Source organism: Atractosteus spatula, chromosome 3 (genome assembly GCF_055471065.1).
Source record: "Atractosteus spatula isolate fAtrSpa1 chromosome 3, fAtrSpa1.hap1, whole genome shotgun sequence".
Taxonomy (NCBI): Eukaryota; Metazoa; Chordata; class Actinopteri; order Semionotiformes; family Lepisosteidae; genus Atractosteus; species Atractosteus spatula.
The window spans coordinates 63,416,542-63,438,173 of record NC_142708.1 but is presented as its reverse complement, the minus strand read 5'-3'; the positions used below and the strand labels follow the sequence as shown (position 1 = coordinate 63,438,173).

The following is a 21,632-nucleotide window of genomic DNA, read 5'->3' as shown; positions in this document are numbered from 1 at the left end:
GACTACTAACTACAGTGCCTGCTGGGGTGTGTCTTTGTGTCTTTTATCAATGTAGTAAATAAGAAAGCCTATTTTGAGAGCTGACCTGATAATTACTGAAGAACTAGGAGTCTGGAAGCAATGATGGTGGTACCTAATACTGCAAGACAGATATTGCCTGCACAGGGTGGGGGGTTCCCACGGACATCTCCATTTCTTGACCCCAGGGGCCAGAAGCTCTATTCTTCCTGGCTCCCCAGGTTCTTCACTAGCTGGACTATGTACAGTACTGTTGCACTGCGGAAGACCAGGGACTGAGGCAGATAGATTTCACAGATGTCTGCTCTTTATTGTGCATAACTCGCAACTGACACAGAATGGGAAAACCCCACCAAAGCACCCAAGTGCCATAAAGCAGTAACCCCCAAAACCCAAAATGCAAAAGCGTTGTAAACCCCAAATGGACGCTCTGCGCGACATATCATGTACCAGCTGAATTCAACCTACTGTATTTTCTGTAATACTGTACATATGTCTGAAAATGTATTCGATATTTATCTTCTCTTGCGTGTTAGCTTCCTTGTTTTCAAATCCTCTTTCCTTTTTGTTGTTGTCACTGTTATTTTGTTCACTCTCCCACAGTGCAGAGCTGACTTTGTAATGATTTAGAAGTAAGCAAACACCTCTTTCAGATTTCATTTCCATTGAGGTTGCAGGTTCTAAATTCTGCAATTTGGTGTTTTTGTTTGTATCATTGCCCGAAAGCTTTCAGCTCAGAAGACCTTACTTTTTATGTATAGCATTATTTATACATATAGAAAGATCAAAATATTATGGGACATGAATGAATAACATGGGACACTATTTAATTATGTTAAGCACAACACACTGTATGTAATTCAGGAGTAATTCAGTCATAGGTTTTTTATTTAAGTTTCTCACATGATCCAACTGCCTAAACCGAACACTGTACTTATCTGTCAATGACATCAGAAGTTGTTTAATTAATAGAGAGCAACACACAGTTCAAACTGATGACTTATGACTTAATCAAAAGTCTTTATATCTTTATATAGTACCTGAGACACTGCAAATTGATCTACAACATATGGTACCCAGGAAACCTTCGAAAGCCTTTTCACAAATTCACAAATTTCACAAATTCATTCCAATGTGCAGAGCCATAATGCATTTTCCTTTGTTTCACTTCTCCAAACAGCAAGGATTTGAACATTTTCTGTTGCTTTCCTGCTGTTAACACACATGGGAGTGTGAAGTGCGGGCAGCACTCGGGCTCCTCATTTGTAATGCTCTGTCTGTGCGCAGATGGCAGCAGCAATATTATCACACATTTTCATCAGTGCGCACAACATTATGGAATGTAATTGAGATTAAATTATTGCAATTTGGCTACCGTGTGTCAACAGGCATTCGTTACAAAAGGAGCTGCCTGAGGGCTATCATACTGTTCTCACGCAGGACATGTACAGTAGCTTTTTAATGAAGATGACTGAAATGTATTCTCCTGGATCTGCTTCTCCCCTAATTCAGGATCAGGAAAGAAATGTTTTTTTGCAAGTACAGTCTACAGTAAGCAGTCCACTCAATTCCTTTTTTGTGAACTGGTGCCATTAGATTCACTTATTCTTCGTAGAACATTCTTGAACATATTTTAGCGAATACTTGAGGATACACACAGAAACCATTTCAAGAGCACTGGAATCACCCCTAGATTTCTGCACACAGCATCCTAAAAAATGTTTGAAAAGTAAAAATTCATCATCTGAAAGAGATTCACTTCACACCTAAGATCTTATACTGTAATTACATCCTGAGGGCTAGTAAATCACCCAATATTACTTGTTTTTACCTATCTAGAGCTCAGAATCATCAAACCAAAAACACTGTTGCCTGTTACCCTATTTGCCAAAATGCAGTGGATAACACAATAAACAGACCAGACAAATAAAATGTGTAAAAAATTATTAGAATGCAGAGGCAGTAATTAACTGTGTTGTGTGAAACTGTAGTGTTAGGCCACTCTATTAAGGTGGTATCAACCCATTCCACTATGAAGGACATTGTAACATTCCTTGTAGTAAAGATTTCTTTGTATAGTACCTCTTCTTAAAAGCAGCTACTGTAATTGATACAAGAATCTCATCCAGGCATTTCTCAAAAGAAGTGATGAAAATAACAAAGAATTTCAAAAAAGGAAAAAGTAAAGTCACTGGTCATTACAGTGACACTGAAATCAAAAGCCCCACCCCAATCTTCAATCTGGATATGCCAAAGATTGCTTGCATCAAAGAATGGGGGTCATTTTATAGGACACATTATAAGAATACATAAAAAGTCACACAAATACTGCGATTTTATTTCTCATCTGTGAATTCAGTGTTGAAATATGATTTTTACTACATAAAGTGTTATATATTCTGATACATTTTTTAAATCTTAAACCCTAAAAATAAAAAAAAAATTTACAGTTGCATATTTTGCACCTGTTACTGAGAACAGATACTGTTGTTTTAAAAGGATACAGTAAATAATTTTCCAAAAATGAGTTGGCTGAGACTGAATGTGAGGTTTAGTAAGGGAAATCTTTTTTCAGAAAAGATTTCCTTTAAGATTTGGTAAAGACAAATGTCTCTATAATCAATATTGATCAGACAATAGAAAACACAGGTGGATCATGAAATTGACTGCTAAATGTGTTGCTGGATCATTTATGAATGCTGTAGCTAATGCATATTAGTCTACAGGTACCGTATATACTGTACAGACCATGGAGTGAGTTACACTGAAATACTTACAAGTTTTCTGTGTAAACTGTCTACAAGCATGAACCTGAAACTGCATGTGTTATTCACAAATCTTTCATTCACACTTTGTGACATTTCTGTCTTACATTCCATGTCCTCATCATCCCCTGGATTTGTCAGGACATATCCCTCTGTTGTTCAACCCAATATGAAATCTGTTCCATACAGCAGATAGAACAGAGGTATTGGCTTCTTATTTCTATGTGTTTAATTATAAGGTTGTTTTAAACCCTTACCAGTGGGAAAATTCACATTCTGACATGAAATATATTATTGAAAGATACACTAAAACGTCCTTTTACGGTGGTTTGGGACTCCTTTAAAATGAAAAGTTCTACAAAAAATATTATTATTATTATGTTATTGTTATTGATGATGATGATTATGTTTTAAGCATTCTGTTACTTTGTTGTGCTTTAATCTACAAATGTTTGTACACCCAGATAACCTGCTTTGAACACAATCCCTCTAATACTGTACTACTATTTCTGCATGGTGGTAATTTCTTTTTAAGTTAACCTCTGTTCTCTTTATTTCTGTGAAAGACATTTGCTGTTCTGTTGTTATCGTGCTGCAGCAGTCCACAACCCAGGTCTTTCAACACTTTGTATTTCCAAAGCATCTGAAAACACGGCACCATCACTTGTTAAATTCAATAGTAACTTCGGCCTACTCATAATTCAAGGGAAACAACACATGAGGTTCTAAATATATTTCTGCACTGCTTGGCCTTGTTCTTGGGCACCAGAACCCTTCTTGTGAAAGACTTTTAATTATGGATATTTTCTCCTTATGGGCAAGACCCAGTGTGATACAGTAGGAATTGTGAAAACAAAATAACTTATCTGCAATCTGTTACCATCTCCAGTAGTTCTGAAATATATGCAGCATATTTGCAGATGGAGAAAAAAAAATCATACTCTTTAATCCTAGAACAAATTAGCAGTAAATGCACTGGTGTGTGATGAAAGCGTATACAGTATGTCACAGCAAGGTCAGCAACATACTTTTTGGTTTTGTCTAACATACTAGTTACACTATGTACAGTATAGAGCTATTTTGAATCTTGGGTTGATTTTCACTACTGGTACAGTATAACGCACAGTAAGTCCATGAGCTGAGTGCCTTCATTAGTATCACTAGGCAGGCAAAGGTAAAGACCTACACTGTCTTCTTAATACTGCTCTAGAGAGATACTGATTCTGATTCAGCTGCAGCAGACAGGCACCCTTTAGATCTCTCCATGTATCAGGAACGTGCAGCAGCCTCCAGGTGAAGAGGTGCTGAGAGTCACATGATGACATGTGTTAAGATAAAGGAGGAGATGAAGGGAATACTTTGGATCCAGTCTGTGGATATGTGATTATGCTCAGTTGGCATGTCTGCTTTCTTCATTCTGAAAACTAAGAGCAGTTTATCTGCTTAAGTGTAGATTGTATTTCATCCACATGTAAAAGTTCAAAACTCATGTTTTGCAAATCATGTTTTTGCATTTATTGTTGATGATGTTTGCATTTGAGTTGATGTCATCCTGTGGATTTCCCAGGTGCTTTTTTACCATGACTTCTATGTGATACAGTATATTTAATTCTGCTTCAAAAATAATAAAATGTATAACATTGTTTTATTTTAGGAGGAATACTGTACAATTCGGAGTAATCCAGTTGAGGCAATTAGGATTTATTTCAAAAGTACAGTAAATGCATTTTAGCACATACAAAAACTCTTAGACATCAATCAGGAATTAAAAAACATGCTGAGTTCTGTTACCGGTCTATGAATAACATTTCTTGTCTCCTTACAGTACAGTATGTACAACTGGAAAAACACCATCAGGCTCTGTTTTCTTTTAGCCTAAGTGCTTCTAGTTCTGGTAACACTTCTGCCTTTTCTATTTCTTGATTGCCTGGGGCAGATGGTAAGTTTCTTCCATGGTGAACACCTAAATGAAATATGAATACACATCCTTTTCTTAATTTCCCATCATTATCGCTCATACCTTTAATTCATTCGTCACTGTTTTTTTACAGTTGTGATACTAAGAAGCCTTCTTTATTTTAGCTTTCTTCTATCTTTCTGGATTTTAATATCCCTTTTCACCTGTGCTAAACTTGCAATTCTTTGGACTCAATTTCTTTTTAACTGGTTTCTGTCAATTATTAATTATTTCATCAATTGTCTTTTCTCTCATTGTGGTTTTCTTAAATATTTTATTCAAACATTTGGGCCACTTATTTTGAGATTTAATCTTTACGGTACTGTATATTTATATAATTTCCATCCATTCTCTTCTATTTCCACATCTATCACATCCTTTTCTACCTCTTACAAACTGTCACATTGCTTTATGGCCTGCTTTCCTGACGAAGGTTTGGTTGGGATTGTTTGGGTTCAGGAAGGTTGTACTGTATTTGAAAAGTCTAGTTCAATACAAGAATTCATTTTTGTTATGTACAGTACCTTTACTTCATATCTACATTCCATACAGGTATAGTTTAATTAACACTATGTACAGAGGTACGGACAATTCCCCAATGCTTGAAGTTTTTGGCATCATTAGCATTATCATTAGCAACTGAGGATTTCTGAGAAGTAAGAATTAATGAATCCCACTTACACAGAGGCAGGAAGTTATATCAGTGGTAGTAGTTGGCAGCTGTCTTCTTTTGCCCCTAAACTCCGCTATCACACTTATTAAATTAGTGAAAAATCTTATTTCACAAACAGAGACCCAAGACTTATGCCTGCAATTATATAGAACATCATTAGAGACTGAAATGTCTTTCAGTGCGAGGTGAACTATGAGAAGCATTGAATCACGCATGCCACTTTGTGCCTACAACACCTTTTTAAATCAACATACAGTGGATAGATTAAGGACTTGTGCTTGGCAAAACAGTCTGGACATCAAAGCACAGAAAAAGCAGAAACAATCTATATTACCATGGCCCTGACAAGCTCCATGAGGGTGCACAGTTCTCTTATTATTAGCCAGCAACCATATCACTCTGCAACTCACAACTGACAACCCACTGTAGCTAAGATGGTGTGAGCCTGGTCAGTACCTGGATGGGAGACCTCCTGGGAAAAATTAAGGTTGCTGCTGGAAGAGGTGTTAGTGGGGCCAGCAGGGGGCACTCATCCTGCGGTCCATGTGGATCCTAATGCCCCAGTATAGTGACGGGGACACTATACTGTAAACAGGTGCCGTCCTTCGGATGAGACGTAAAAACGAGGTCCTGACTCTCTGTGGTCATTAAAAATCCCAGGACGTTTTTCGAAAAGAGTAGGGGTGTAACCCCGGCGTCCTGGCCAAATTTCCCATTGGCCCTTACTAATCATGGCCTCCTGATAATCCCCATCTTGAATTGGCTTCATTACTCAGTTCTCCTCCCCACTGATAGCTGATGTGTGGTGAGCGTTCTGGCGCATTATGGCTGCCGTCGCATCATCCAGGTGGATGCTGCACATTGGTGGTGGTGGAGGGGAGTCCCCATTACCTGTAAAGCGCTTTGAGTGGAGTGTCCAGAAAAGCACTATATAAGTGTAAGCAATTATTATATTATTATTCTCCTTATTACACGTGTCTGTGCGAAGGATTAAAGGTGCTAAAGCACTGGACTGGTAGCACCCAATGATGAGCTGCTCCCCATGCACAAATCACTGCCTGACACATGCTCCCAGAATATTCTCAGCTCTGGTACCAGATGACTCAATACTTCTGCCCCACCCAAGCATCTCACAGCAAGGACTCACAGCATACTGGAGCAACACAAATACAAACTAAACTCACTACAGTCTCTTTAAAAAAGTCCCAGCATCACAATACCCAGCTAGATAGATGATTTAATTACTGTATATCATATAAAGCATTCTATGTACTGTATGTTCTCTTTAGAAGGCAATATTACCAATTATGAGGAAGAAGAACGACGTACAGTATAACATAACTAAAAGTAATTTGTGTAGTTTATTTTCCCTTACCGGTGAAAAGCCACACTTTAAATCATCCTGAGTCTGTCCAACCATTAAACAATTTACGTTAAGAGCATTTCATAATAGTTCTGTTGATGGGGCATTATCCTTGGACTAAAAGGGCCTTGAAAGTTCAAATCGTTCAGTTCTGTCTCCAACACTGCAATGGAATTCATGGGTCACCACTCAGTTGTCGCTTCTCTTCAGTGTTTTATGGAAGCAGCACATTATTAATGGCAGTGAATAAAGAAGAAAAGGGACACTCAATGAATTTCAAGCAAATTATCATCTCAGAAAAAGCTTGTCATTTGAATAATGTATTTAAAGGCCACATTCTTTTCCGCCTTAAATGATAAAATTGCTTCAACAGCAGAAAAGTTTTCTTAAGTGACAACATGACAGATAGATTAACTTGACCTTACTGCTGTCATCTGGCATAATTATTAAAATGAATTCTCGGACCTTTTAATAAATGTTAGTTTTTAACACTGCAGTGACTTCTGTAAATGTTAACCTTGTACTTCCTGCCAGCTTTATGGTCCTGCACTAAATTCCTTATCATTCTATTAAAATGCCTGATAGTTTTCAAGGTAGAAAGGCTCTGTTTCTGAAAGGAGGATCCAGACCACAGCCATCATTCCACATTCAGAGTCAGTGCAAAAAACCACAGACAAAGACAAATCAAGAACATGGCATGAAAAATGCCTTTTGTCTGGATCTGAGTTCAGGAAGAAGGCTCAAAGTCCATGTCCTTCTTAATTCTTTGAAATTGCATATAACAGAATAAGTACAAAAGTGGCAGATTTATGATTATTTCAGGCATTTGCATCTGTTTTGTGGAGTAATGTTTTATCCATAAGTGAAAATATTTACAAAACTCTTCTGATTTATATTTCTTAAACTCCATCAAACGCGTAAACTTTATTTGCAATGTTTTACTGGCTCTTTTATTATTAATTTAATAATTAATAAATCTCCAGTAGACACTTCAGTGTCTGCTTGATCCCATTACCTTGCTGTCACTTCACATCATATATGATAAAATTACTTCATCTTAACAAACTTCAGTTCATGTTAAAGCATCATTTAGGCATAATCTCCTCATTTATAAACAGGAAACACTATTAAAGGGTAATGTCAGTCTGTGTGGGACCATGTTTTGAAACAGATCAAGCTGGGTAATATGTCATTAGTGTGCCGCCCACCAGTTGTGTAATAATATTTTGATTTATAAATTATGTTTAAAGGTCCAGTCCTTGAGCAAAGAATATACTACTAAACTACCAGTAGAAAAACTGCGAAGAGCTTGCTGATGACCTGACCTCAAGATGTATCAAGCCTGTAAACATGTTGTAATTTAGGCTACTTTAATGGGTCTTTGAACTATAAACTATAACTATAATAAGCTATAATTGTGTACAGCTGAATCATTGAGTTCTGTATTGTTAGGGATTCTACTCCAGTGCTTATACTACTACCGAACATACAAATGAATAATTTGCATGATTTAAAATCATTAAGGCTTTTATAGATTTTGTTTACAGTAAGCTTTTGTAAATAAATATCTGCTTCATGAATTCTTCTTGACTCAATTAAGAAAGTTTTTAATACAGAGAGGACATACAGTATAAACAGTCCTGCAAACAGCAGCAATGCAAGAAAAAACACACCTCTAATAACTTTGGGCTATTAATACATTTTAACATTTTTTTGTAATGCAGCAAGCATTTTTATCAGAGATCTCATTTATTACACAGTCGTTTAGGAGTATTCTTTCATATTTGCTGTGTATATTTATCAATTTGCCTTCAGTTGGAAAACATGATCTGCTTTAAAGGTTTAATACATAATTAGATTTTAAGATCAATTAAACTTTTATTCTTTTAAGTCATGTATTTCTCTATCATAAGACAGGGGCTAATTTACAGCTGGTTAAGGTCAGCTGTAAATCAACTTATTTTTATAAATTATTCTAAGAGAATGGTATTAAAATGAGTATGCAATGCAATATTCATAATATGACAATGAAATATTAATAATACATTATTAACATCAATTATAATTTATATTAATAGTAAATTAATATATTAATAGCAAATAGCATAAAAGTATATTAGATAGGATTAAGAAAGGCAGTTATTATAGGCAAGACAATCCAGCTTCATATGTACTGTATGACTGAATGAATAAGAAAGGAAGGCTCTTATGCTGTGACAGATGTGTCTCAGAAATGCACAAACCACTTCACTGGTTCCAGCACTGAAGGCAATTAGTGTTCTCTATCAAAATCATTTTGTATCAATCAGTTCATTTAGGACACATGTGCCCTTGAAGGAGCTTATTTGGACACACATTAAGATGGCTATAAGAAAGAATGAGGGTAGGAGAAAACAGTGGGAAACTGTTACTTAAGATTCAATCCAGTATACATCAAACACTGTGCATGAATATTTCATTTTTTCCATCTTAAAAAGCACGGTTCCCAGTTGACGTTTTCAAAATTACCCTCCTCCACTGCACACAAGTGAGTCTGATTGAGTGGGTTACAGCTCTGATTGCAGTGGGCACCAGTGCGTTTGCAACAGCAAAAGTGGTACTGCATGACACAGTACACCATCAGCATCATGCCTCCTGTCAGACATGCAGAATTGTGTTCCTTTCCAAAGACAAACAAAGAAGGAAAACACAAATTGAAAGCACATACAATAGCTGCACAAAGACCCCAAGCATGGATAGCAAAAAGGAGAGGCACAAGTCTTAACTATTTCTTTACGTTGTCTTTATTTTTTTCTTTGTTTCGTATCGCTCCTGATGTAATTTGAAATCTCTTGAACTTTTAAAAATGTGGTTTTACAAATAGGTTAAAAGAGCAGAATTATTCAGAGACTTCTCATTTGTCAGCAGTATCAATCTGTGGATAATAGTAAAAGTATATAATCAACAGGCTGAAAAAATGACATTTAGATCATTATGAGCTTGTGGCATAAGCCTGATCCACATTGCTCAAGCGACCAAATCCTCTAAGTCCAAGGATCAGCCTCCTTGCCTCCTGGGACTTTTGAGAGACCAGCACAAAAAGTGTACACTGTGTATGTTCTCTTTTATTTAATGGTCATATGGTTCAAATAAAAAAATCTACAAAAATCAAATATTTTTAAATGTAAATTTAAAGTTCTCTTTAACTACTCCTGAGAAGTTCAACCCCCAAGTGGGTTTTTCCCCTAATCATGCTTGAGACATTTTAACCACCTACCAAACAGTCTGTTTCAAAGTAGCATGTTTAAAATCCTTTTTTTTAATTCTTGAAGTTGTATCTTTCTTGTTATCTCTGGTTTAATCCAGAGCTTATCTGAACCATTTAAGCACACAGTCCTAGTTTCTATCATTTAGAGTTGTTGTCTATTCTATATCAGCATTATTGCTCCTGTCCAACCCTGACTTGGAACCTCAGGGCTTTCTTTTGCACCTTTGTGTTATCTTAAATTTGAATGGCAGGTCTCAGACACTATGCTGAGCACCCAGATGAGGATTCCAGAGGGCAGTGTTATGACATGAAATTCTGCACGGATTTCAGGGACACTTCATATATTTATAGAGGTAACAGTGAATTATACCCCTAATCATCGAATAACGATGAATCACTGGTTTGTCTCTCTTGAGTATGATATTATGAGAGAGTTATATGCCTGTAGGAAATGGTATTCACATCTCCATTGTGCAGTGAGATTAAGAGAAAATATGTACAGTATATCCTTATACAAATAGAAAGAAAACATTTTCTATTAAATACAGAAAAAAATATTTTAAACCTTTCAAAGGTAATGATGAATAGTATATTGTAAAAATTAAATTAAGATTCAGCATTTAATTTGAATTTTAAATGTAATTTTACTATTCTGTAAACCTTTTCTTAGAAGCACAGGTTGACAATGAAACAATAATTTACTGTACATACAGTTTTTTAAATCAGTTAATGCACTCCTTAAGCAACACCTTGCTTTTCATGGAAATACGAGGGTGAAATAAATGGATAATCACAACTATAACACAACAACATTTTCATACTAATGAAAGGATTTACAGCTGTGCAAGTTATATTACTTCACAGAAGATAGGGGGAAACTGAAAAGATAAGTTAAACGCGTCTAGATCAGTCAATGTTTAGTTTGGGATCTTTGAGCATTAGGAAGAGCAAATGTAGGTACTGTAAATCCCAGTGACAAATACAAGGTCATCAACTCGAGAGAACTGACATTCTTGTGTCATTCTGCAACCCAATCTTTTTTCTTAAACATGAAGGAACTGTGGGAAGGAGTTTGCATTGAGAAGCATTCACATACTGTTGGTGCAGAAACTCAGTATATGAATAAAAACAGAAAACCAAATATGTCTTCACTCTATACACACATCACTGAAACTACCATTGCTCTGTAGCCCAACTGGATGAATAATGAACATGAAGGACAAACTTACTGTATGGATTGGATTTTTGTGGTTTTATTACTGTTCAATACGGTAAGAAGGTGACTGCCTTTGCTTTGCTATTAGCAAAAGGCTAAAAGCCACAGGAAAATCTATAGATTGTATGTAATTAAATATGTCCTGACAGAAACTATTGAAACTCCTGCTTCTCTCTCTTATGAGGAAGGCCTAGTCTTCTGACTTGCAGACCTCAGAAAAGCCCTCCTGTTTCCATGGTTCTGGCATAAGGTTGTAGCACTGCCCATGACAGCAAGTGGTTCCTTTCCTCTGTCTCCAGCATGGGAAAGCTCATCTTCTCTTTCTATTATCTCTACAGCTCCCCGAGCCTCCTCTGATCCTCCTCTTATTTCCTTAACTCTAAGAAACTCTTCAACTTTTTCCAGTTCTGGGATGAACATCACCTTCTCATCTTCTGTCTCTAGATCCAGGAAAACATTGTTTTCCGCCTTCTAGTTTGCCCAGACTGCTGTGGCTCCCATTTCTTCCACCAGGCACAGATACAATTTTTGTTTATCTGCCTCATTTATGCATATGACAGTGCCCACATTCTCCACCACAATATACTAATTACTAATAATTCCTTACACTTATATAGTGCTTTACTGGACACACCACTCAAAGCACTTTACAGGTAATGGGGATTCCCCTACTACCACCACCACCACCACCAATTTACTGTACATCACCCATCTGGATGACCCGACAGCAGCCATTGTGCACAGTACACTCACCACACATCAGCTCTGAGTGGGCAGGAGAACAGAGTGATGAATTCAATTCATAGATGGGGATTATTAGGAGGCCATGATTGGTAAGGGCAAGACCAATAGGAAATTTTAAATACCCCTACTCTTCAAGAAATGACCTGGGATTTTTAATAACTACAGTGAATCAGGACTGATGTCCAATCCAATGGAAGGCAGTTTCTTACAATATAGTGTCCCTGTCACTATTCTGGGGCATAGGACTCACACAGACCATAGTGTGAGTGCCCCTTACTGGCCCCACTAATACCTCTTACAGAAGCAACCTTAGCTTTTCCAGGAGGTCATCCAACCAGGTACTGGCCAGGCTCACACCTGCTTAGCTTCAGTGGGTTTCCAGTTGTGAGTTACAGGGTGATATACTGTAGCTGCTGGCTATGATATGATGTGAAAGGAATATCAGAACTGTTAAAACAGGCAAGGCCTTAGACAGACAAAAGGATCCTGTAAACACAAAATTAAGTGATTTATGAATCTATTTTGCATGAGATGCAGTGGTTAATTTTGCTTACAAATGAAAACAAGAATATACTTTCTTTACATCTAATACTAGGTTTCTTATTTGCTTTTTCTGACAAGACAGGCTCGGTTTCTGATTCAAAAACACAAGGCTCCCTCCGATCCCAATAAGATGACTCCAATAAGGTACACCGATAAAAGGATTGTGAGAATTTTATTTTCTCCCTGCGTCCTTTAGAAAATGTGGTGCAATACGGTGACTAGAAGGAAGAACATTCCGGGTCATGGAGAGAGCAATATATAATGGGAATGTGACTATTATTTAGCTTTCACCAATTTTGCAATGCTGAAAACCACAACTGTATGAATATGAACAGACTCATTTTCAAATATAATAAAGTCAAAGCTCATCAATGAAAAGCTAACCAAAGCTTGACCAATGAAATGGGTGCATATATTTGTGTTATATACAGTAGATTATCTTCTGTGGTGACACAACAAAAGTGTTATGTACAGAAAAACAAAATATAAAGATCAAAATCAAAGAGAATATAAATGGCCAAAATTATTTGGAATCTTTGACTGAATATTTAAAATAGAGACACAACAAAACACCTATAACATAAAATAGAAAAGCAACATGTACATTTCCCAACATTTTAAAGCTTTTTATATATTCATCCAACCATTCAAATATATTTTCCAAACACTTAATGAAAAAATTCCATTTGCAAATTTGTGTTGACTTAAGAAACGCTGCACCAGTCAGTGGAGGGTAAAAATGAAATTTTTGCTATTTATATGTAACTCAAATTGCTTGCTCAACACCATAAAATTAGGTCTTTTACATATACACCATCACCATGGACACTGTTATTGGAAATTGACAAATTAACGTTATTGCTGGTGAGCATCAGGCAATAAATATATACTATATCGCCTACTGAATTTTAATTTAATTTTAATAATTTGCTGAAAATTAAGCAGTATTACACTCAGATAAGGATTTCTATTTATAAAAAGCAGTTTCCCTACTTGTACATACTGTAAAGCCATGATTAAAGGAACACATTATTTTAATTAGTCCCTGATAATTCAGTTGAGCCATTTGAACTATATTGTTTTCTCCCAAAATAAAGTCAAGAATAATGATCCCAAGCAGTTATTCTTCAATGTTTATCATAATGTTGTCTCTGGATGACTCTGGATATAATCATTATAACATACTATCTCACCACTTAATACATAAAGCTAACGGCATTTTTCTTTCCAGAATATTATTATTAACATGCAAGTGAAAATATTTTTGTTACTTAGCAAGGCATGTGAAGTACAAACCAATGTCTTCCAGGACAAAGTCTGCTTATATCATTAAACTTCAATTAGTAGTTAAACATATTTTGGGAATTTTTGACTTGTTTTTGGATTAAGGACAATCATCTATGCTGACACTTACAACTTTCAGTAGTTCATGAAGCAGATAATATACGTTGTGGCTAAATGTCATTATTTCCTGTTAGGTTAGCCTAACTTGTGTTACACTCTATAAAATAAACCTGAGTAAGTGCCAGCAATAACTCATTATGAACTAAACAACACAAGAAACTTTATACACAACAATACTTTCCAGCAAATGGAAACTGACAGAAATCACATTCATGTGATCACATCATGGCAGTGATATCAGTTTGGTTTCCCTTGGTGGACCACTGATTTGTTTTTCTTTTAATTAATCGATCAACCAACCCAACTATCTATCTTCCAATCGACCCATCTTCCTAGCTATCTGTTCATTAGCTATTCATGTATTTATTTCACTGTTCAAGAAAATCTATAGATATTTAAAGAAATGCATTCATGGTAATACATGCAAAAAAGGTAGATAACTAGGGGTATTAATAAATGTAATTACCTTGATTCAGGTTTTCAAATTACTAAACTAAATTACTAACTAAATTAATTCAGCAGACTTTTTCCAGATCAGTTGCAACACAAGGATAACACAGGTAGAAGTGAAAATGAAGTTTTTGAAGAGTCATTCAAGACTTTAGGCACAGGACTGTGGAAGCCTGGATCCAGCTTGCAGGACATGTGGTTAAAGGTGATGTTTTAATGGGATGGAAGGAATTCTTAAAACATAAATCTATTAATAACTGAAACAGAAAAATCGCCTCTAGTAGTTCATAACCTTTTGTGTGTTCTAGGGTTCTTATTATATGATCAAACCATAAGATGGATGGATTGGATTTACTGACATTTTAAACTAGCTTATGCAAAACATAAAGAAAAGATTAGAACACATTTTGAATGTGACCCATAATAACTACTATTTCCATAAATGTCTTCACATTTTCTACAGGCTTCAACCTAGCAGCACACAGCCAAGCATTTGAGATTGAAGGGAGTTTGATTACTCTGCTCAGGTTCGACAACTCACAGCAGCTGTGAGAGAAAGCATCTTACAGTCCATCCTTCAAGACAGGTGTTATTCCCCACTTGTATTGATAGTATCAGGTTAGGAACAATAGGGTCTCAGTTAGTCTCCTAACAGGAGCAATATCTCATGAAGTTAGACTTTATTAACTACAGTATGTGCCTTTACTGTTGTACAACAATCAATATGAAGCACTTTCAGTTTCACAATGAATTCTGCCCCATGTGTGTGCCTACAATTTTGCTGAGCAGACTGGCTCTTCTCTAAGTAGCAGGTAAGTACTGTAGTCCAGAATACCTGTGGTCTCATCTTCATGGGGATTCACAGAAGCTTCAGCAAAATTGATACCCTGATGCACTAAATCCCACTCCCCTTAGAGTGCTACTTTTATATGCATGTCAAGGGCAATATGTAAAATCTCATCATAATGAAGCTCATACCTGAGCTTTGCCTTACTGGGAAGAAAGTAGAAAATGCTGTCTAAAACAGAGTCCTACAGAGCACATTCCTTCTTTCAGTTTACTGAAATTGTGGCTGTGTTGCATACAGATGTCCAGAGAGTCCAGGCTCATATGCAATCTGTAGCACACAAACTAACTTCTTCATGAGAACAGTCTGCCCTGACGCTTGCAGGGCCTCAAGGACCTCAAAGAAAGTGACAATATGGACTGTTGGTCAGTTTTGTTCACTTAAAATGTGATGTTATTCTGTCAAGAGTTCTCAAACACTTTTTGGAAATTCCTATTCATTCAAAGCTGTATTACAGGAAAAAAAAACAATTAAAAACAAAATGCATAAAAAATTATAAAATAACAGAAAAGTTTAGGCTATCCAATCCTTCTTGCTTTTTTTGACTAGAAAAACCCAATAACCTGCAAATAGCCCAGAATAAATTGGTTTCTGGGAAAATATGCTCAATGTGTTCCATATATTTTTCTTATAACTCTCTTCGTAAATCATCTATTTCTGTCTAATACAAAATGAACAGACAGTAAGTTCATTGATAGAGATGAGATTCCCCAAACAGAAACACAGACAAGACTGTGTGCTACCAGGACTGGGTGAGCTTATGTTGGCCTCTGGGCAGTCCCATTTTTGACACATACAGTAACTGTGGTCTCTAGGACTTGCTGGGCACCTCTTAATTGGAAGTGCTGAGTGATGCACTGCTCTTCCATTCACAGTTAACTCTGCTTTAAAACACTGTGCCAGATGTGTTTGGGAAATGTTGATGATGGTTACATTCCTCCTCTTCAGTACAGGGATTGCACTGGTAAGCCATACCAATTAGCATTGGGTGGCTCTGTTCTGTAATGATATTAAAACCTCTTAGCAGAACTCACAGATGTCTGCATCTTTGCAGGCTTAAAGATTGTTTCCTTACTGAAAGGAAAAGTAACGACACACAATGTTTCAGCTGTGGAATACTCTTCAGGTGTGTGAAGCCTGAAAAAGGCTCCACAGCTGAAACAATGTGTTTCTTTTCATTTCCTTTCAGCATGGAATAAATCTTTACTAGTTAAATAATAAGTACTGTAGTTCTGCATCAAACTACAAACAAATGATGTACTGTACAGTACCCAGGCCTTTGCAAAATGAACATTTCATTCTTCCTATTGGTATGCACCATCTGCAATTTATTAACTCAAACATAAACATTAGCAGCTGTTCAAATTTAAAAGCATAATCTAGAGGCATGAAGGTTTGGCTACTGTTGTTAGTTGGTTTTAAGGTTTTGATATTGTTTGTGGAAGTATGCATCACTCAGCACCTTTACTTGCCTTGACTGTTCTGAATTTTTGAGTAGATACCAAACTTGCCACAATGATATAGATTACTAGTCTAGGAGCGCCACAGTCCACCAAATGCTGTAGATAATTTATAATCCTGAAAGAAGAGGTAATGTAGACCGTCTAAATGGAGGACTGATCCACATAAAATTATTAAGGGTGCAGGGTGGAATAAAAAACAGAAGACATAGTAGGACTCAAGGACCAGGAGTGAATATAAGTGTGTTAACATTAAAAAAAATCATAAAAAATACCACACCCCACTGCACTGCACATATTGTCTCTTGACTGCTGTGAGAGCCACTGGATGTCAGGTTGTGACCTGTCTCACTTATTAGCCCTAATGGAGCACGGTTGCCGTTTCCTTCTTTGATTTTTCTTGGTTTCTTTCTGGTTTTTAGACAACAACTCGTGAAAGTCCTGCTGGCCCCATAGTGGCTCTTGTAATCTATTTTTGCTCGCAATTCCAATTTGCTTTACAACATATCCACTAAACAAGATGATTTCTCCCTCCTGTCAGGTCAGCAGGGCAGCTGTGAGAGGCAGGTTCAGTGATAAGAGGAGGCAGTGTACCACTTGAAGATTGTTAGATCTTTCTCCCCAGAGATGTGTAATAAGGTTCCAATTTTCTTCTCTTTGTATCTCTTGAATATCTTTGATTTTACAAAGATGGTATCTCTCAATTAAAAGAGAACAAAACCTGCTTATTAGGAAAGGAGATTATACTGGTAGTAGTCTTTGCTTAATACCCCAAAATACTGTATACATGTAAGAGGAGCAATATTTCATGAAAAGATTGTTTTGAATTACAGTATCTCATCACAAAAGTTAACATTTTATTTCTGACGATCAGAATCAGAGCACAATTAAACATCAGAGATTTAGTTGAGCTGGTTTCTAATTTTCAAAGGGAAAAACAAGAAAAATGGCTCATGCATGTGACTTTTCCAACTTTAACATTACTATAAAAATTATTATATTTTTAATACTGTTTCCATAGAATGCCTTAAAAGTAAATCTCCAATTAAGAACTGAGGCTCATCCATCACTTAAATGAAGAACATCCCCCTGAACTGTAAAATAGTCAGAATGGTGCTTGTTTGCATTCAACACGTCATGCAGTAAATTATTCTTTTGAATGCTTTTAGAAATTGGCTACACAGAAGTCTAAAAAGGACTTCCTGCTGTTCCATAACTGTTCATTTTATTATTCAGAAAAGACTATGAGATGTTCAATAGGTCAAAGAAGCCCCTAAACAGGAAGCAGTACTAGCAGATTTAAAGTTTAATAAGGTACAGTAGCCTATTAGAAATACATTCTTTAATTAAATATTTAAGCCCACATAAATAAGAGGCTGGTATATATTAAGAGAACATGGGTGGTAGACAAACAGTTCTATTGCGGTTCTATTGCAATTTGAATCCCAAATGGAAAACACAAATTCTATTAGTCAGCCACAACTTGCTGATCAGGTATTACTATCAATTAGTGATCAATAAGAGAGACATTATGTTAACAGGATGCCACAAAATTGCATTTTAGCATTTGATTTGTCTAAAGAAAAATGTTTAAAAGCATTGAAGACATATTTGTCTTCAAATAAAACATGTTCTTGTAAGTCAGATGTCACGGATGTCAGAAGGGTGAGTAAAGACCCTATGCGCAGCGGTAAAAGGGGCAACACGGAGGTTAGCCCAGGCTCAGGGGTCAGTATAGACCCAACGATGTCAGTATAGAAACCTATGCCCTCAGGCCACAGACGAGGGGCGACCGGGTGCTAGGCAGGTCCCACGACATCCGTACCTTCAATGCTGAGCCACGAGCAGAGCAGACACAGGAAGTAAATAGGCTACATAACAAGACACACAGGAAAGACATGAATAATCACAGGGAACTAGAAACAGAAGTAGAGCACAAGGTGTACAAGGCGTGACATCAGAAGATCCTTGTTTTTCTAACACATACAGTATTACAAGATTTTTACAATTTATAAAAGAAAAGAGCAAGTGCTAATTCATTTACAGTACAATAAGTAATAAACTAGCAGTAACTTTATTGCAGGTCACGCTGTTCCACGTTCAGACTCACTGCCAGCTTTTGTCATCATATACTGTATAGTACTATAAGACTCAAAGGGTTTTCTTTTAATCACAAAGAGCAGTGTAATGATATCTCCAGTTCATTTTGTCCTGTGGAACAGCACACCCATAAAGCACTTTATAAATGCATTGCTTACTCCTTGTAAAATCACCAGCATCTAAGTTCTATACTTAAAGAGCATCAATCATTTCTATTACGGAAATCACATAAACCACAAACGCTACATGATTTTTTTTTCTAATGTTTTTATAAGATTGTGAAACTACCCTTTTCTTTTCTTTGAAAATGAGCTGACATGTTTGTAAGCCCCACTGTTGATAGAACAAGTCACAGTGCACAGTAATGGCAAACTTTGAGACTGAATTCACACTTGCATTCAGTCTAATAGTGTGTGTAGACATTACTGGTTACTTTGTCTCATGTTTAAACATTTCTTCTAATGATTAGTTAAATCATTTACTTCAAGGAAATAATCTAAGATCACAAGCTACCTGATTCAGCTGTCTGATTTCTTTGTACAGTTAAAATATTTTCCTTAACTGGTATTGATTGAATTGCATATCTAGAGCTGCCTTGGTTCTTGGTTATTAAGCTTTTGCCAGTTAAAACTATCATCATATTTAAAAAATACATACAGATAAAAAGTCTTTAGAAGGCCTCTAGGGTTTCATTTTCCAATTGACAGAGGCTGTCCAATTGATCAGAAAGAGGATTCAATTTCAAACTAAAAAAAATGTGTACTTTCTTGAAGTGATCTAGTCTTTATAATAATGTACACACATAACAGTTAAGAAAAGCTAAACAAGGCTTTTTTATTAATCTGTTTTACACAGTATGAGAGTTCTTGCAGATACTGTGCATGATACATAATCATCATCCTGAGAAAGGAGAAGAATTGAATGAGGAAAGCTGTTAAGCACTAATCATGGGAACAGCACATTGTCTTCAAACACAAATCTTACTATTCAAGAAATCACAAATTAGGACTTTGAAGAAAGGTTGCATATCCATATACTGTACTGTTAAAGGTATAACGTATGACCTTAAATGAGTTTGAAGCCCTACTGTACCTCAGTAATGAAGGCTTTGGCCGTGGCAGGGCTCATGAAGAGGATAGCTCTGCGCAGGGTGTCCCGATAGCGATGCAGCTCTTCAACACGCATTGTTCTGAACATGGCTGTGATCATCATGTTGATGTTGGTCTCCACTTTCTGCAAGGATACATCCATTCCCTGCTGGGACACCTTGTCCAAGAAGTCCTGGATGCCACGGATATCTGTAGATAACAGCCAAAAGCAGACAACATAAATCGATTTGTTTTACACCAGCTGTGAAACTTGCTTCAAAGTTAAAATGTGTAAAGGTGCCCCACTGTTTCATTAGAAAGGGTGATAATTCAGTTCTACACTGTGAACATTGGTTCCTGGGCAACAGAAAAGTGTTAGTCAATTTTTCTAAGCACTTCTGGCCATTTAGGAGCACAGAAAAGGATGCCAGAGATAAATGTACATCAGTAATACAAATAAGTGCACAAGATTAATACACTGTATTATATCAAAATACTTTCTTAATACAAAATACCCCATTTTAGTGTGTTTGACCCAACACATTAGGCTTTGGAATGTGTGTTTGGATGCATACATATTGTGCTATAAATGTGTCAAACGACCATAGATTTGTTAGAGTAAGATTCTTTATGACTTAGGTACTATGAACCAAAACAGCTTTTTAAAACCATCGAAGCTCAACGTAATTAAGAGATTTAAAAAAAAAAAGTGGCAGGAATATTTCCTCTGTGAATTGAGCTCATACAAGCCAGAGTCTCTCTCTTTTTTCATAATGTTAACAAAGCTCAGAGTAGATGTTAGCAAATATATAATATATACTGTATAGGTTTTCTGTTTTATTTTTGTCTCAGAGGAAATACTAGATCAAGAGATTGACACAAAATATTGAACCACTTTGAAGGCTACATTTTTGGAATTTTACTTATAGGTTTTTTTCCTGCTTACCTGAATAATAATTTGAGCAGATCTTGTTTGTAAACATACAGTAAGTGTTCAGATTTACAAGGTGCCTGGATATAAGATCACTTTATTAGCTCTATACAATTTCTCGCATTAGGAATTCATCTTTTTGCATACCCCAGCTTGCTCTCCATGAGACACAGGCATACAGACAGGGAGAGAAGCTTGGGGTCAGAAGGCAGGGTCAACCATTGTACAGCACCCCTGGAGCCTTGGTCAGGAGCCCAACAGAGTAGGATTCTTCTGCCAGCCGTGGGATTTGAACCAGCAACCTTCCAGCCACAGGCACAGAGCCACCACACCACCCCTGATTATTAGACATTCAGTCTTACATATAGGTGGGCATATACAGTCCTTACAATTAACAATGCCAGAATATAACAGTGGCCTTTGTAAGCACAGAAAAAAAATGACCAATGATTTCATCAAACTGTGTGACTGCACATACAGTATCCACACAATGTGAAAGAAGGTATGACAAATCCTGTAACTAATCCCATATTTGAACCGGGTCAAGTGTCAGAATCTCCTTCTGTCCTTTTACTTAAACATAAGCCATTCTGACACTGCATCAATGTGCTAAAATTCCAGTGGGACACCTTTTAGCAACACAACCTGCAATGTCATTAAAAGAAAAGCAAGGAAAGACTTTTCTGTGTCTTTTCTCTGCCAGACAGAGAATGCCTCTGCTCTTTTCAGAATGAAGGTTATGATGATACAAAGTATTATAGGACCAGTAAATTGGACACCAGTGAAGTATAGTACATGTCTTGTTAATGCTTTATGGTCTTTATAT

The 21,632-nt window shown here is 36.5% G+C and overlaps 1 protein-coding gene across 1 annotated transcript in view; it reads right to left on the bottom strand.

Annotated features, from left to right (window-relative positions):
• grid2 (glutamate receptor, ionotropic, delta 2) overlaps window positions 1–21,632 on the bottom strand; it is a 226,683-nt gene that overhangs the window by 180,409 nt on the left and 24,642 nt on the right. The window contains exon 4 of the mRNA XM_088911157.1: window positions 19,880–20,085. Within this exon, the coding sequence (XP_088767283.1) occupies window positions 19,880–20,085 (206 nt within the window). The remainder of the gene's footprint in view (window positions 1–19,879; window positions 20,086–21,632) is intronic.